This window comes from Oncorhynchus kisutch, linkage group LG14 (assembly GCF_002021735.2).
Source record: "Oncorhynchus kisutch isolate 150728-3 linkage group LG14, Okis_V2, whole genome shotgun sequence".
NCBI classification, from domain to species: Eukaryota; Metazoa; Chordata; class Actinopteri; order Salmoniformes; family Salmonidae; genus Oncorhynchus; species Oncorhynchus kisutch.
This window is the reverse complement of record NC_034187.2, coordinates 67,797,078-67,815,947: the sequence shown is the minus strand read 5'-3', so window position 1 is coordinate 67,815,947 and position 18,870 is coordinate 67,797,078. Positions and strand designations below refer to the sequence as shown.

General features: G+C 41.0%; 1 protein-coding gene across 2 annotated transcripts in view; it reads left to right on the top strand.

The window, feature by feature from the left end:
• Nucleotides 1-18,870, top strand: part of hivep1 (HIVEP zinc finger 1) — a 91,081-nt gene that overhangs the window by 44,098 nt on the left and 28,113 nt on the right. For both annotated transcript variants that reach the window (XM_020500172.2, XM_031788812.1), the window contains one exon: nt 17,495-17,551. In XM_020500172.2, the coding sequence (XP_020355761.1) occupies nt 17,495-17,551 (57 nt within the window). The remainder of the gene's footprint in view (nt 1-17,494; nt 17,552-18,870) is intronic.

Below are 18,870 nucleotides of genomic sequence, written 5' to 3'. Positions count from 1 at the left end.
AATATTATTGAAGACATCAAAACTATGAGGAATCATGGAGTAACCAAAAAAGTGTTCAATCAAAATATATTTTATATTTGAGATTCTTCAAAGTAGCCACCCCTTACCTTGATGATAGCTTTGCACACTCTTGGCATTCTCTCAACCAGCTTCATGAGTCAGTCACCTGGAATGCATTTCAATTAACATGTGTGCCTTGGTAAAAGATCCTTTGTGGAATTGCTTTCCTTAATGCTATTGAGCCAATCAGTTGTGTTGTGACAAGGTAGGAGTAGTATACAGAAGATAGCCCTATATAGTAAAATACCAAGTCCATATTTTGGCAAGAACAGCTCAAATAAGCAAAGAGAAACGACAGTCCATCATTATATAGGACATGAAGGTCAGTCAATCCGGAAAATGTAAAGAACTTTGAAAGTGTCTTCAAATGCCGTCGCAAAAACCATCAAGCGCCATGATGAAACTGGCTCTCATGAGGACTGCCACAGGAAAGGAAGACCCAGAGTTCAAATCAAATTTGATTTGTCACATGAGCCGAATACAACAGATGTGGGTGGGCCTTATAGTGAAATGCTTACTTACAAGCCCTTAACCAACAATGCAGTTAAGTCAAATGAAGTGTGAAGTAAAAAATAGATAATAGTAATAACAGTAACAAATAATTAAAGAGCAGCAGTAAAATAACAATAGCGAGGCTACATACAGGGGGTACCGGTACAGAGTCAATGTGAGGGGGCACCGGTTAGTCGACTTTATTGAGGTAAAATGTACACTATCGTTCTGGGTCAAGTTTGGGGTCACTTAGAAAAGTCCTTGTTTTTGAAAGAAAAGCTAAATATGTCCATTTAAAATATCAAATTGATCAGAAATATAGTGTAGACATTGTTAATGTTGTAAATGACTATTGTTGCTGAAAACGGCAGATTTTTTATGGGATATCTACATAGTCCGTAGAGACCCATTTTATAAGCAACCATCACTCCTGTGTTCCAATGGCATGTTGTGTTAGCTAATCCAAGTTTATCATTTAAAAAAGGCTAATTAATCATTAGAAAAACCCTTTTGCAAATACAGTATGTTAGCACAACTGAAAAGTGTTGTTCTGATTTAAAGAAGCAACAAAACTGGCCTTTAGACTAGTTGAGTATCTGGAGCATCAGCATTTGTGGGTTCGATTACAGGCTCGAAATGGCCAGAAACAAAGCACTTTCTTCTGAAACTCGTCAGTCTATTCTTGTTCTGAGAAATGAAGGCTATTCCATGCAAGAAATTGCCAAGAAACTGATGATCTGGTACAACACTGTGCTACTCCCTTCACAGAACAGCGTGAACTGGCTCTAACCAGAATAGAAAGAGGAGTGGGAGGCCCCGGTGCACCACTAAGCAAGAGGACAAGTACATTAAAGTGTCTAGTTTGAGAAATAGATGCCTCACAAGTCCTCAACTGGCAGCTTTGTTAAATAGTACCTGCAAAACAACAGTCTCAACGTCAACAGTGAAGAGGCGACTCCGGGATGCTTGCCTTCTAAGCAGAGTTCCTCTGTCCAGTGTCTGTGTTCTTTTGCCCATCTTAATATTTTTTTTTATTGGTCAGTCTGAAATGTGGCTTTTTCTTTGCAACTCTGCCTAGAAGGGCAGAATCCCGGAGTCGCCTCTTCACTGTTGACGTTGAGACTGGTGTTTTGGGGGTAGAAGCTGTTAAGAAGTCTTTTGGACTTACACTTGGTGCTTCAGTACCACTTGGCATGCGGTAGTAGAGAGAACAGTCTATGACTAGGGTGGCTGGAGTCTGACAATTTTTAGGGCCTTCCTCTGACACCGGTATAGAGGTCCTGGATGGCAGGAACCTTGGCCCCAGTGACGTGCTGGGCCGTACGCACTACTCTCTGTAGTGCCTTGTGTTCGGAGGCTGAGCAGGTATCATACCAGGCAGTGATGCAACCAGTAAGGATGCTCTCGATGGTGCAGCTGTATAACTTTGAGGTTCTGAGGACCTCTGCTGCCGAGGATAAGTTCATTCGAGTTAACTGCACCTCAGATTGCGGCCCAAATAAATGCTACAGAGTTCAAGTAACAGACATCTCAACATCAACTGTTCAGAGGAGACTGCGTGGAATCAGGCCTTCTTGGTCAAATTGCTGCAAAGAAACCACTACTAAAGGATACCAATAATAAGAAGAGACTTGCTAGGGCTATAAAACACGAGCAATGGACATTAGAGCCTTGGAAATCTGTCCTTAGGTCTGATGAGTCGAAATGTGAGATTTTTGGTTCCAACCGCTGTGTCTTTGTGAGACACAGAGTTAGACAACAGATCTCTGCATGTGTGGTTCCCACCGAGAAGCATGGGGGAGGAGGTGTGATGGTGCTTTGCTGGTGACACCAGCATGGCTACCACAGCATTCTGCAGTGTTACATCATCCCATCTGGTTTGCGCTTAGTGGGACTATCATTTATTTTTCAACTGGACAATGACCCAACACACCTCCAGGCTGTGTGTATGGGCTATTTGACCTAGCAGAGTGATGGAGTGCTGCATCAGATGACCTGGCCTCCACAATCACCTGACCTCAACCCAATTCAGATGGTATGGGATGAGTTGGGCCACAGAGTGAAGGAAAAGCAGCCAACAAGTGCTCAGCATATGTGGGTACTCCTTCAAGACTGTTGGAAAAGCATTCCAGGTGAATCTGGTTGAGAGAATGCCAAGAGTGTGCAAAGCTGTCATCAAGGTGGCTAGTTTGAAGAATCTCAAATATTTTCTTGAACACTTTTTTTGGTTACTACATGATTTCATATGTGTAATTTCATAGTTTTGATGTATTCACTATTATTCTACCATGTCAAAAAATAAAACTTAAATGAGTAGGTGTCCGAACTTTTGACTCGTACTGTAGTTCTTTGTTGTTTACAGGCAGAGACCCTTATTCCTGTCTAAAATTACCACAGTACACTACTGCCAAATTATCCCAGTGTCTCCCTAATTACTGTTGGGTTTGTTTTCACTGTTTGGGTTTTGTTTTGCAACGATTTACCGGAACACATAAATGCCTATTTATTTACCACCACTTCACAGTGACATTGCAAAAAACAGTGTGGTCACTCACTAGGGTAGGTTCCCAAATGGCACCTTATTCCTATGTACAGATGTGCACTTATTTTGATCAGGGCCAATACGACTCTGGTAAAAGTAGTGCACTGTATAGGGAATAGGGTGCCATTTGGGAATCAGCCTGTGTTTGTCCCTGGCCTTGGTAAATATTTATCTGATTGGGTGAAGCCACTTGTTTAGGTTGGCTGGTTATTTTAGCCTTCAGGACTTCCCCTAATAGCCATATCCAAAACTGAAACCCAGGGAAGTTCCCTCTTTATATAGCCAGGCCCAAATAATCAGGCCAAACCTCCATTCAGGTTTCTAACTGCTCTAACACTATTATAATCATTTTCACAATTTCATAGTATTATTCCAAACTCAGTGTGGAAATATACAGGTATATTGGAAACACTTGAGAAATGAGGGCTACAGTGTCTATTGAACGCAGGTGGTCCCACATAGGTGTGGTTCCTGATTTAATTAATAACTTAACTTCCCATCATGCTTAACCATCATGCTTAGGGTCATGTATAAAAATGCTGGGCAGGCCAATATTTTGCCCATTATTTTGGCTACCATGGCTACACCCTCATAGAATGACAATGCTAGGGTACGAGTTGTCACTGATTGGTTTGATGAGCATGAAAACGATGTAAACCATATGCAATGGCCGTCTCAGTCACCAGATCTCGACTCAACTGAACACTTGTGAGATTCTGGGGAGTTTTCCACCACAGTCAACAAAACTACAAATGGAATTTCTCGTGGGAGAATGGTGTTGCATTCCTCCAATAGAGTTCCAGACATATAAAAATAATGTTTTTGGCTATATAGGGCCTTTAAGTTGTTTAAAAGTGTAGATGAAGTTTTAGTTGAACAATGAATTGAGTGATTCATTTTGAAAGATGGCTTTAAGAAGATGCCACATTAATTGTGTATCCCCAGTTTTGCTATAGGCCTACGATCTGTTAAATTTCTCTCTAAATAAGTAGGCCTACCCAATTAATGTTTTTGCGCATATAGTAAGTTAACACCACAGCTGCTAAGACAAAGAACATAGTTTGAGTTGTTTACCAGGTCTGAGAGAGGAGAAAATAATTAACTGGCTCACTCAACATCTGTATCTCCTCCTTGTTGAGTTAGAAGTTGGGCAGAAGGCAGTTGGCAGAGCCTACCACCCCAACTCCCGTCCTCCCCCCTCTGCTCCTCCCTTCCCTCTCCTTCCACCATTGCCTCTGGCACTTCAGACGAATGCTCTTGCTCCAAAAAGAGAGCAAGAAAAAGAGAGCTGAGCAAGAGAGAAAAAAGAACGAGAGAGCTGAGAGCCGGAACCCCTGGAGGGTACCAGAGCTTCTTCTAGTGACGTCACCATACTCCACCACTGTGTTTGGGCTGGCCCAGCTCCCCTCCTTCCTCTTCTCCGTCCCTCCTATCTCCTCCTTCCCTCTCTTCTGCCCTGACAGGAATTTCCCTCCTTGTCGCCAAGTTACTGTGGCTACTGCTGCAGCTCCACAGCTGTTTGGCCAAAAATGATGACTTATGACTGTGTTGACTGATGGATGAGTATGTAAGCTATACAAAAGACTTGTTGTTTGCGTTTCAGGACAAAGGCCAGTCATCAAGTGTTTGTTGAATGTGAGATCAGACTAGCTAGCTTCTATATAGTATCTGGATGGAGAGATACATAGTCAGTAGGTAGGCTAGCGGTTAGAGCATTGGGCCAGTAACCGAAAGGTCACTAGTTTTAATACCCGACAAGGTGAATAATCTGTCTGTGCCTTTGAGCAAGGCACTTGAATTGCTCCAGGATCACTGTTGATAATGGCAGACCCTGCTGGCCCAGCTCCCCTCCACTCTCTGAGGGTCTCGGAGGGAGTGGGAATGAAAAAAATATCTCAATTTCACACACGTGAAATAGGAGAAATATAAGCACCCACTAATGCTATTATATATACCCCCCGTGACTTATACAGTGTGTGTGTGTGTGAGCTGAATGGGTGGACTGCTCCCCAGGGGTTGAGGGAGCGTTCAGGGTTGAGTGCCGCTAACTGCCACCGTCCACAGCAACGTGTTTGATGAGAGCAGAGGTGACAGGGAGCAGCTCGGCTGCTGTCACTCATAGAGCAACTGTAACAACAATGGCAACCAATTTAATATGGACATTCATATGGTAAGGGGCCAGGGATGAGGGAACCAGGGATGAGTTCATGTAGCCTTCAGTTTTTGCCTCAGAACACTACTCCTGTCTGTTTTAAAGTTTATCCACAGGAGACCTATCTGAAGCAAATGTTAAATGAACATGCAAGGTGTAGGTTTGTTTTAGATAGAACAGCTTGTTAGTGTAACCGGTGTGAAATGGCTAGCTAGTTAGCGGGGTGAGCGCTAATAGCGTTTCTTAGGCATAGTTTTTTTTCAGGGTAGCCTAATATTAATGTACCACACACCCGTGCTGAATTTCTCCACACCTACGTCTGGAGTTGTGACTGAGGCCGTGTCCGAGATGACACCCTATTCCCTATATCCCACCCCTAAGGGCTCTGGTCAAAGGTATGGCACTATATACTGTAGGGAATAGGGTGCTCTTTGGGACTCAGACCTGCAGTGAGTGAGTGGCAGAGGCTTCTCCAAATGACCTGCTTCAGCTAATGACTGTGTTGATGAAGCATTTAGCTTTAGCCAAGTGTGCAGAAGACATGGCAACTTCGGGCTAAAGTATCTAATTAATTAATGTGATTACGGAATGCATATTTTTTTTTTATCTTAGTCTCAGCCGTGCGACAATCACCCAGCCCTCAGCTTACCTCGGCTGGTCCGAAGGGCTTGTGTGAGGTTTGTTGTGCGTGTGTATGTGTGTGACTGCATGTGAAGGTTGTTTTCACACTGAATCCAATGGAACATGCTTCCTACCCCGCGCCGTCCCAGTCACCTTTGCTGGCTGTCTGTGGAGTCAGTTGAGTGGAACTGCAGTCTAGATGTTCGTTCTGTCAAACACACATACACACACACACACACACACACTAGCTCTGGTTCACGGCCCCTAGAAGAACCAACCAATGGGGAACTTGAGATTTTGATCCAATCAACTTTGACGTGTGGCTTGTTTTGTTTCCCGTTTTGGGGTTTTATGCAGAGAAAGGAAAGTGTGTGTGTGTGTGTGTGTGTGTGTGTGTGTGTGTGTGTGTGTGTGTGTGTGTGTGTGTGTGTGTGTGTGTGTGTGTGTGTGTGTGTGTGTGTGTGTGTGTGTGTGTGTGTGTGTGTGTGTGTGTGTGTGTGTGTGTTTTTGGGCTTGCTGTAACATTTAAATTATAATTTCTCTCCCCTGTCTTAATCAATCAGGAAGTGATACCAATCACATGGACTGATTTCTCTATTTTCTTTTCCCTAATTTCTTTACTAAATTTGCATTTTGTTTAATTTGTTTGGTTTTATTTGATCTATTTATCTATTTCAATTAGATCAATCTTTACTCATTCCACTGATAGAACATATTTTCTGACATTTTACATTCCGTGAATGATTTGTAAGACACATTGAATCACATACCTGTTTGATGTGTTCCTGATTGTTTGTTAAAGGTAAATATCAACCAGCAATGTCATTTAGTTCTGTTTTCTAGAGCCAGTCTGAATCATTGGGTCTATTTCAGCACCATAATCACACCTTCCATGATTGGCAACTGAGAAAGAAACAAATCATAATTTAGCTCTGCTTGGCCATGTGTTTTGGTTTGGCAGTCTGTCTCTTTATTTACACAGGACAGATTTTTGTCTAATAGCGATGGAAGTTTCAGAATTCACATTTGTCACCACCCACGCCATTACGCAGACACACACCCACACAAACCCCCCAACCAACACATCTCAATCTGACCACTGTAGTTTTATATGCAGTACCAGTCAAATGTTGACACACCTAAAGGTTCTCTTACTTTTGACTATTTATCTACATTGTAGAATAAATAGAAGACATCAAAACTATGAAATTACACATGGAATTACAGTATGTAATAACCAAAAAGTGCTAAACAAATCTAAATATATTTGAGATTCTTCAAAGTATCCACCCTTTGCCTTGATGACAGTTTTGCACACTCTTGGCAATCTCTCAACCAGCTTCACCTGGAATGCTTTTCCAACAGTCTTTAAGGAGTTCCCACATATGCTGAGCACTTGTTGGTTGCTTATTCTACAATGTAGAAAATAGTAAAAATAATGAAAAACCCTTGAATAAGTCAGTGTGTCCAAACTTTTGACTGATACTGTTCAAGGAAGATTCCCACCAATCAATGGACGCCTGTTTGCTGCCTGCCGGTCTACTGCCTGCCTGCCTGCCTACCTACCTCCCACTGTTTCCTGTGGGGCCAGCCGCACTGTAAAGAACCCACACCAAAACTTGTGTGTGTGTGTACATGTTCAAAACCAAACTTGTAAGTTGTGACTGGGTGTTTGACTCAGTTTGTGCATAATGCATGTTGTGTCCATTCACTACCTTGCCTATACACACCACAACCATCTCCCTCCCAGTCTATCCCAATGGAACGAGACGCGCCCAGCCCCAACAGGAAACGCTGCACCATACCATCCTCCCACGCTGCCTCCCCTCCTCCTGTCCTCGCAGAGTGCTTAGTAGTCGGAAGCTGATCCCGTAACAACAGAGAGACGGAGCGAGATTCGCCTGAATTATTTGTTTGTCATGCTGCACGGCTTTTGAGAAGCGAAACTCTCAGACGTGCAGTCAGCACTGAGAGATCTCTCTATCTATCTATCTATCTATCTATCTATCTATCTATCTATCTATCTATCTATCTATCTATCTATCTATCTATCTATCTATCTATCTATCTATCTATCTATCTATCTATCTATCTATCTATCTATCTATCTATCTATCTATCTATCTATCTATCTATCTATCTATCTATCTATCTATCTATCTATCTATCTATCTATCTATCTATCTATCTATCTATCTATCTATCTATCTATCTATCTATCTATCTATCTATCTATCTATCTATCTATCTATCTATCTATCTATCTATCTATCTATCTATCTATCTATCTATCTATCTATCTATCTATCTATCTATCTATCTATCTATCTATCTATCTATCTATCTATCTATCTATCTATCTATCTATCTATCTATCTATCTATCTATCTATCTATCTATCTATCTATCTATCTATCTATCTATCTATCTATCTATCTATCTATCTATCTATCTATCTATCTATCTATCTATCTATCTATCTATCTATCTATCTATCTATCTATCTATCTATCTATCTATCTATCTATCTATCTATACACACACGGAGAGAGTCGGAGCACTCAGCACAGCACTGCAGTCTAGCACAGGGTAGTCTGGGTGGTTATTTCTTTCTCATCTTCACACACTCTCCATACCTCCTGGTCTATTAAGGCTGATGGAGCCAGTCGCTCCAGTGAGTGTCTGTGGGAGTGGGGAAGGTCAAAGCAGTGTGCACTAGCCTGTAAGTCTGCTGATGATGATATACTGTTGGGTAATAGGACACTAGTCACTGGGCTTCCTCATCTCATCTACCACAGTGTGTGTGTCACCCACTGACCGTAACCAGGAGCTTACTGTACTTCCTAGAATACTGGGTGTAGGTTCTTCTTTTTTTGGTATCTTTTCTTGTCTGTGATTGGTTGTTTTCCCCAGACCCATATGCGTCTCCAATGGTTTCTTGTAAGGGTGTGACCCAAACATGTGTCAGACAGCTACTGTACAGTACGGTCTATCTGCTTCAGGAGGTCACTGCTGAGAGCTGCAGAAAAAGCAATATCTTATTTTCAGACGACAGGAAGAGTGCCCGAGGAGGAGGTAGCTCTTTGAGTTACACAATCTTCATCTCTCTCCCTTGCTATGACAGAGAAGTGGGGGATGGCTGTCTGTTCCTGTCTCATCTGCAGCAGCATCAGTCTCACTTTTCCCCTCTCTCAATTCAGTGGGGCTTTATTGGCATTGGAAACATTTTATATTGTCTAAGCAAGTGAAATAAACAAACAAAAGTGAGAGGACAACAGCATCAACAAAAAAATATTAGAAATATTAGAAATTAGTTTCCTCATTTTGTGGACAGTGTGTACATAGCCTGTCTTTTCTTGAGGGCCAGATCTGCCTACAACAGCCTCTCTCAATAGCAAGGCTATGCTTACTATTTTCTTAATTTAGGGTCAGTTAGTGGTCAGGTATTTTGCCACTGTGTTCTCTCTGTTTATTGCCAGATACATAGTGCCCTATTGGCCCTGGTCAAAAGTAGTGCATTATATAGGGGGTGGGGTGTAATTTGGAATGCAGCCAATAATAAAGCCATCCACCATACTGTTTGCTCTGCAGCCCACCAGGCATTGTGCTCCATTGTTGAACTGAACACACATATGCCAATCACAGATTGACTTAGTTGTTTGGCATAGTGGGCATGGCTAGGCCCAGGCACCAGAAGGGCAGAACAGGCTGTTGAGCGGAGCTAAATGTGTTACTGCCTGGCAGGGGGAGGTGGGCAGGCAGGGGACGAGGAGCCTGGTGGTTTTCTAGTAGCAGGCCGAGACAGGTAGCAGGTAGTGGGTGCTGCCTGTCACGAGGAGAGCCTCAGTCCGAGCCAGGCGTTTGCTGCAGAGGTGCCCTGCACCTCATGGGCACACTCTTCCAATTGTATTAATTTGGGCCTAATGCTGACAGGGGCCCTGTTTCCTTGAAGAGTTAGAGCAAGCTATGCTCCTCCTCCTCCTTGCTGTGGCTTGGTGTTTCGGGAATTCACCAACATGTGGGCGTTGTAGCCAAGTCAATTATGTTTCACATGTGGTGGTTGTGATTTGTCATTTTTGGTCCATGGGGACCAGTTTAATCACATTCCACCTCACACTGAAGTGAGCAAAGAGGGGGCAGTGTGTGTGCGCGCGTGCGTGTGTGTGTGTGGGGGGGCAGCCTGCAATGAGGATAGGATTCCTGGTTGTCATGGTAGCGCCAACGATGACTCGTTTTAGGCCCACGGCTCTGCAGCTTAATTACATGCATCCTGCCCACACAAGCCACTTCCACCACCAATCTGATCCCCAGATATAATCACGTTGCCTGGATCAAAGTTTGACATGAGGGTCTTTACCGGGACACTTTTCTGCATCCCAAATGGTACCAAAAAGTAGTGCACCAAATAAGGAATAGGGTGCCATTTTGGATGCTGCCTCTATTAATGGACTGCTGACTGGGCTCATCATATCAGAGATTTGAGAGTGAGGGAGAGGTAAAACAGAGTGAGAGATAATGTAAAGGGAGTAAAATATGGAGAGAGAGGGGTTAAAGGGAGACTCCATGTTACACAATAAATGTTAGTTTTGTTCGATAAAGTCCCTCTTATGTCCAAAACCGTTTTGTTGGCACGTTTTGTTCAGTAATCTATTGGCTCAAAGGCGGTCACAGCAGGCAGACGAAAAATCCAAATAGTACCAGTGAAGATCGTATAAACATGTCAAACGATGTTTATAATCAATCCTCAGGTTGTTTTTTGTCTAAATAATCAATAATATTTCAACCGCACAATAGCGTCGTCAATATAAAAGAAAAACGAAAGGTTGTTGTGCGCACCAAACAGCTCTGGGACTTTCCACTGTCCACTCATTGAAAGTGGTCATTCTCCCTCATTTTTCAGAATAAAAGCCTGAAACAATCTCTAAAGACTGTTCACAGCTAGTGGAAGCCATAGGGAATGCAATCTGCGTCATATCCCTTTATATAGTGGATAGGCTTTCAATGGAAAAACACCCATTTAAAAATAATAGCACTTCCTGGATGGATTTTCCTCAGGTTTTAGCCTGCCATATCAATTCTGTAATACTCAGACATTATTTTAACAGTTTTGGAAACGTTAGTGTTTTTTCTATCTAAACCTACCAACTATATGCATATCCTAGCTTCTGGGCCTGAGTAACAGGCAGTTTACTTTGGGCACTCTTCTCATCCGGAGGTGACAATACTACCCCCTTAAAACAGGTTTTAAGAACAAATTATTATTCACAATGACAGCCTAGGAACAGTGGGTTACCTGCCTTGTTCGGGGGCAGAACGACAGATTTTTACCTTGTCAGCTCGGGGATTCGATCTGGCAACCTTTTGGTTACTGGCCCAATGCTCTAACCACTAGGCTACCTGCCACCCCTCAAAGAATTTAGACTGTTCTGGAGGCAAAGGGGGTCTGACCCTGTACTAGATGGGTGTACCTAATAAACTGGTCATTGAGTGTACATAACACATGTCGTTATATACATGCAATTGTCAGGACCAACTCTTAAAATGATTCATCAAGGAAAACAAAATCACAAAATGTTGTTCAATATGGGGAAAATAATCCCTGAATGCATTAGTTGAACCCTCAAGTTGAGCATAAAGCTTTAAAAAATAACAAACAAATGAAATGGTTGGTGGAAACATAATTGGCTATTCTAGCACTAAGGCTAAGAGTATATGAACATTGTTTCCAGATAAAAGTTACTGTATCTGACCTGGCAGATTCAATGAAACATTCATGTTCTATGACAGAGTGGAATTTATTTGAATTGCACTGAATGAAATGCTATTTTCTGTCACTCAAACAGAAATTCTAATTCTACATCCTGTGGGGTGTGGACAATTCAATTTGAATTTCAACTCATGAGGTGAATGGGAAACTATTCTGAATTTATCACAACCATGACATATTACACTGGGTGTTATGTTCCAGTTTTGCTGCTTGAATACATGGTGAAAGCAGCTGTCTAAGTTGTAATAATTAACTCATTAAAATCAAGGAATTCATCTATGAAAGTGTAACCAAAGGGTGGTATAACCTACTTGTACTACTACAGACTCTGCCTAGGTCGGTGCAGTGCCTTGTGTCAAATGGAAAACAGCTGCATTGAACTGATTTATAGTCTCTGCTTTCTTGTATGAAAGCATCTTATGAACTTCAGATTTTTCTGTTTTCCTTAAGCCTGCACTCGACAGCAGTCCAGTCGCTGGCAACCATAACATAGCTTCATGAGTTCAATACCCTAAAACAAATGTTGACCCTCCCTCCGTTTAAATTCCAGTCAGGCATGTGTCCCAAATGGCACTCTTCCCTATATAGTGCACTAGTCTTAGAGGGCTCTGTTCAAAAGCAGTGCACTATATAGGGAATAGGGTGCTATTTGGAATACAACCCGTTTTAGATGATTGTGCTCTGTTCATCGTCACCGGCAACATAAATGCAGTGTTTATTTTTGACGTTATATTTGATTAATCATGTAAAAATTGCGTGATTAACATCTCTCCATTTTCTCCCTCTCGTGAAACACGTAGCTGTCTGGCTGTCATCCCAACCATGTCCAACATCACATCATAAAAGGCTCTTCTGAAAGCTTGCCTTTAATAACAGGGGTACTGGAATAGCACACACAGTAATAACAGTAGCTAGGAATCTTAATGAGGGGAATAGGAACAACACTAATCATTCCCCACGGTCTTAATAACTCCTAGCATTCTGATTAAGTGTGTTATCTTCATCCCAAATCACACCCTATTTCCCTTATAATGCACTACTTTTGGGGTCCCTGACATTTGGACCCTGGTCATGGGCCTTGTTCAAAAGTAGTGCACTATAAAGGAAATAGGGTTCCATTTGGTATGCAGCCAGTGCCTCCCTTTCTCCCTCCTTCACTGCTTCATACTGTAACTGTGTTGTTCACTAAGGTTCAGAGGCGGTGTTGTTCACCACAGTTCAGAGGTGGTGTGCACTCAGTACTGGGCATAGTGGCTTATACTTAATAGCTGTGTCATCAATCATTTGGTGTGTGTATTCTGATCTATGGTGAATGCTGTCCCTGGTCTCATACCCCATATTACCCCTCAGATTGTTCTGTTGTAGTAGTAATCAGTGAAGATTAGATTGCCAGTGTGGTCTAACGCAATACATGTACAAACAATAAAGCTTAATAGTAAAAGTCTACCCTCAAATCCCCTGACCAATGAAAATGAGTATTTATTATTATTTTAAATGAGTTTGCAATAATATAATTTGTGGTATGCTTTAGGGAGCTTTGGGGGGATAGTTCTAGTGAATGCCTGGTAGGCAATGTGGTTCTATGAACTGAAGCTGAGGGAAGTGTGTGTGTGTCGGAGGGACTCTGTTACTCTGTGGTTACTGATTCTGTCACTGGAGGCATACCAACCAGGCCTCAGTGCCAAGAACATGCTATCAGTCTGTGTCCCCTGTCAGAGGGCTATCTCAGTTCACACACTCATTCACACACACACACACACACACACACATGCCACAACATGCTCCCAAATAAGTAAATACACACACGTGCGCAAACTGAACTGTGGCTGTTTAAGATTGCTAGAGGTGGTGGTGGAGGGGGAGGATGTCACAATTTCATCAGACGATGATTGTCAAGCAAATGACTGTTGGTCTCACGGTAATTGACAGTTAATTAACAAACACATAATCTCCTGGCTACCACACACAGCCTACAAGCCACTGATGCAGACCTTTGGAACGTCTACATTTTCAAAAGTCTAATAAATCCATGTAATATAGCCTATACCTTCACAATAAATCCATTAGTCTATTTCAAATGGCTGTGGGCTACACTAGTTCATTTAGCAGACCAAATTTGCTTAGAATTCCGTGGCATTATTTTATAGTATGAAGAATACAAATGAACAAAGCTGAATAAAATAGAAAGGATATTTTCTCCAAGCAATTTGAGGGAGTGAGCACATGCGGCTATTCTGTGTTGTGCTGTTAACAAAGAAATAGTTATTCCTATATGCTTAATTTAGAGTTATTAATGTAACTTTCGCAGACTTCAATTTGACAAGAACTTGATAATGCCTCCAATTTCCCTGCAGCATCCCCTTTGTGTGGCAGTAATGCATCCTAAAAAATCCATGCCTTTTACAGGCTACAAGTGAAGACAGACACATCCGGGACGCAACTGCTCGCGTCCTAATTCAATTCCGAGGTGCATATTGAAGATATTGTAAGAACTACATTTACTTTTCGGCAGCCAACAAGATGAGTAGGCCTAACGAACAGCAAAAGCACAAGCCTATGTAAATCTAATATCCCCCATTGTACAAAGTCGACCTATTCTGTGCGAGAAATAAATATTCCTAACGTGATCTGGGACAGTTGTGGGATGCGATCGTTTCCAAATTAATACAACCAGTAGAATTTAAAAACACTTTACCCACTGTGGCTGACACAACAGATCAGAATGTTTAGCTTAAAATGTTGATAGTTTATTTCTTCACATTATAAGTGCAGCTTATATATATATAATTTATATGTATATAATATATAATTAATATATAATATATATATATATATATAATTAATATATATATATATATATATAATTTATATATATATAAGCGTGAATGTTTCATTAGCGGAAACACCATTATCAAAAGTGCAATTGTGCATGTAATGCTTTTCTTATAAAGGTGCATGTAATGCTTTTCTTATAAAGGTGCATTTTTATGGGGAAAATTATCTTCTCTAAACTTGAAACTCACGCACTGCTTTTTTTTGCCAGTTAGGCTCTAACACCCTATCACAAGTGATAGGCTAATATCACCCAACAGACTATTCTTGATTTAATCTTGTCTTTACATATAATAAATCCTGTGTGAAATTGGTTTTGATTTAGAATGGACCATTATCACGCACCTCTATTGAAACAGGGGCAGCAGGAAAAAAACATGTAATCTATGCACTTAAATAGCGAATGGAGGGCGCTTTTCTCCGTTGTTTATTTTCATGCCAGCCAGATAGGCTATACTCCTGTTGTAAATATAAGCACGGTGTTTAATATTAGGAAAGTTGAGAAATAAATATACAGTAGTAGGCCTAGCCTATAGAAAGCTGATTCTCCTATTTTTAGTGGAGACAGTGATTAGAGGGACAATAGAGTGCTGAGTACCAGGCAGTTAGTAAGTTTGGTAGGCTACTAATAAAAAAATATATATATTTCCCCTTTATTGAACCAGGTAGGCCAGTTGAGAACAAGTTCTCATTTACAACTGCGGCCCGGCCAAGATGGAGCAAAGCAGTGCGACACAAACAACAGAGTTACATATAACACAATAGAAAAGTCTATATACAGTGTGTGCAAATGTAGTAAGATTAGGGAGGTAAGGCAATGAATAGGCCATAGTAGCGAAATAATTACAATTTAGCAATTAAATTAAATAAATCGTCTGTTGTCTGTAGCTTGTGAGGTGTGGAAACACTTTGTTGCTTTTATGAATTTTGACTTGCTGCTTTTTGTTCTATGCTGCTCTGTCTGTATGCTACGTCTTGCTTGTCCTATGTTGCTCTGTCTGTATGCTATGTCTTGCTTGTCCTATGTTGCTATGTCTTGCTTGTTTTATGTTGCTATTGTCTATATTGTAATTGTTTTTAATAACCTGCCCAGGGACTGCGGTTGAAAATTAGCCGGCTGGCTAAAACCGGCACTTTTACTGAAACGTTGATTAATGTGCACTGTCCCTGTAAAAAAATAAACTCAAACTCTAGAATTTAGCAACCAAATGGCACCATTTTCCCTTTATAGTGCCTTCATGTCACAATCGTTATAATGAGTGGACAAAGATGCAGCGTGGTATGGTTCCATTCTCTTTATTAGGAAGTGAAACTCAAAGAAAACAAGAAATCGCAAAATGAAACGTGAAGCAACAATCGTGTTCACAGGCAACTATACGTAGTCAAGATCCCACAAAGCATAATGGGGATCATATTTAGGCAGCCATTTCCCCTATCAGAGACAACGATAAACAGCTGCCCCTGATTGGGAACCATACCAGGCCAACATAGAAATATAATTACCTAGATGACCCACCCTAGTCACACCCCGACCTAACCAACAGAGAATGAAAAGCTCTCTATGGTCAGGGCATGACACTTCAGAAAGTATTCATACCCCTTATTCCACGTGTTGTGTTACAGCCTGATTTCAAAATGGTGAAAATGTATTGACAATGAAATACAGAAATATATAATTTACATAAGTATTCACACCCCTGAGTCAATACATGTGAGAAACACCTTTGGCAGCGATTACAGCTGTCAGTCTTTTTGTGTAAGCAACTCCAGTGTAGATGTGGCCTTGCGTTTTAGGTATTTGTTCTGCTGAAAGGTGAATTAATCTCCCAGTGTCTGGTGGAAAGCAAACTGAACCACGTTTTCCTCTAGGATTGGCGTCATGGTGGAATCCCTGAGCGGTTTCCTTCCTCTCCGGAAACTGAGTTAGGAAGGACGCCTGTATCTTTCTAGTGACTGGTTGAATTGATACACCATCCAAAGTGTAATTAATAACTACATCATGCTCAAAAGGGATATTATTTGTCTGCTTTTTTTCCCACCCATCTACCAATAAGTGCCCTTCTTTGCGAGGCATTTGAAAATCTCCCTGGTCTTTCTTGTTAAATCTGTGTTTGAAATTCACTGCTAGACTGAAGGACCTTACAGATGATTGTATGTGTGGGGTACAGAGATGAGGTAGTCATTCAGAAATCATGTTAAACGCTATTATTGCACACAGTGGGTCCGTGCAACTTGTGACTTGTTATGCAAATGTTTACTCCTGAACTTTAGGCTTGCATAAGTAAGGGATTGAATATTTATTGACTCAAGATATTTTAGATTTTCATTTTTTTTTTATAAATGTGTACAATTTTTGATAGACAATTCTGCTTTGTCATTATGAAGCATTGTGTGTAGGCCAGTCAATTTAATCAATTGAAAATTTTGTCTGTAACAACAAAATGCGGAAAAGGTCAAGGTTGTGAATACATTTGGGACAAAGACACACTATAAAAGGTCTAATCGAGATGGAAATAATACACAGCCATGTGAGTTATGTTGTGATGTCGCTTAGGTTGTGCTTGATCTTATCCATACATTGATCCTCATGGAATCCCTTCAGTTTCTTAAAGGTAATTAGAATTACATTATCACTGCGTTAATTTCTTTAGCTCATTTCCGCTAACATGTATCATGCATATGATGTGGAATTGAGGTATTTTAAGAGCTCTCAACATTGTGTCCCAATTCATACCTTATTCCCTATAGTGCACAAATTTCGAAAAGGGTGCCATTTGGGACAGTACCTAAGAGCTGTTCTCATAATGATGTTTTTTGTAGTACTCTGGTGTTCTCCCTCCCCTAAGAAGGTCTGGTTCTTATTATAATAAAAAACCTCTCCATATCACAACACCAGTGTAGGAAACATCCCCAGGATCATTAGTTAATTTCCACATTGCCTATAGTGTGGATAATAATCAGCCTCTTACTTCTGGTTTGTTTCTCTGTGCTGAAAACCAACAGGTATCCTTCCTTTCTTGTGTTGCAGATAAAATCGAAGAAGCACAGAATGAACTGAAAGATACCAAAGCCGGCGCACAGAAAGGTATAATTTCTAATCGATGAGTAACGATCAAAGGGAATTAATGGAATGCTTTCACTTTCAACATATGCTAGTTAACTAAGTGTATGCTGTGAGGGAAATTTATTTTCCTGTCCATACTTACAGTAACGCAGTGATTTGTAAAGAACGTACTGTGCCATTTTACGTACTGCTGCAACTGCTGGTGTTCTGTGGCAAATGTTGGGAGTGTCTTTTTGAGCTCATCATAGGAAAAAGTATTGGTCCTTTGTACGCTGTGTTAGTGGAGTTCAGTCATTACATTATGGAGATTACATTTTTAACGCAGGAAAAACTGCCTGGATATTTTCCGTCTGCGTTTCCTCAGGCAGTCATTGGTTGCTTCAGAAATGGCACCCTATTCTCTATGTAGTACACTACTTTTGACTAGAACCATATTGGTCCTGGTCAAATGTAGTGCACCACAGAGGGAATAGGAAGCAATTTCTGACTGTCAGTGTATTGAAAAAGCTTTGCCTGGTTGCTACACAATACATTTTGTCCTCTGATGTTAATGATAACTTGAGGTAGCCTGTGTCAACCCTATGATTATACTGATGTAAACAGCACATCATTCAATGTACCCTAAAGTCAGTCAACTCAAAATGTTCTTGTTTTTTGTACGATACATGCAAGGAACATTTTAATTGGTCAATCACAGAATCTCACGAGGTGGAATACGGTGAAGGCTTTGTTTTTGAAAGGGGTTATGCTAACTGTAAAAAAAATTTTTTTTAAGTGTTTTCTAAAGCTAATCAGCTTCAGTTAGCTTGACATTCCAGCTCAGTGCATTCAGAAAGTATTCAGACCCCTTGACTTTTCACATTTTGTTACGTTACAGCCTTATTCTAAAATGGATTAAATTGTCCCCCCCAAGCTACACACAATACCCCATAACAAAACAAAACCTTTTTCTTTTTAAATGTATGACGAATAAACAGAAATACCTTATTTTACATAAGCATTCAGACACTTTGCTATGAGACTTGAAATTGAGCTCAGGTGCTTCCTGTTTCCATTGATCATTCTTGAGATGTTTCTGCAACTTGATTGGAGTCCACCTGTGGTAAATTGTAATTGAACATGATTTGGAAAGGCACACACACCTGTCTATACAAGGTCCCATAGTTGACAGTGCATTTCAGAACCAAAACCAAGCCATGAGGTCAAAATAATTGTCCCTAGAGCTCCGAGACAGGATTGTGTCAGCACAGATGTGGGGATTGAAGGTCCCCAAGAACACAGTGGCCTCCATCATTCTTAAATGGAAGAAGTTTGGAGCCACCAAGATGCTTCCTACAACT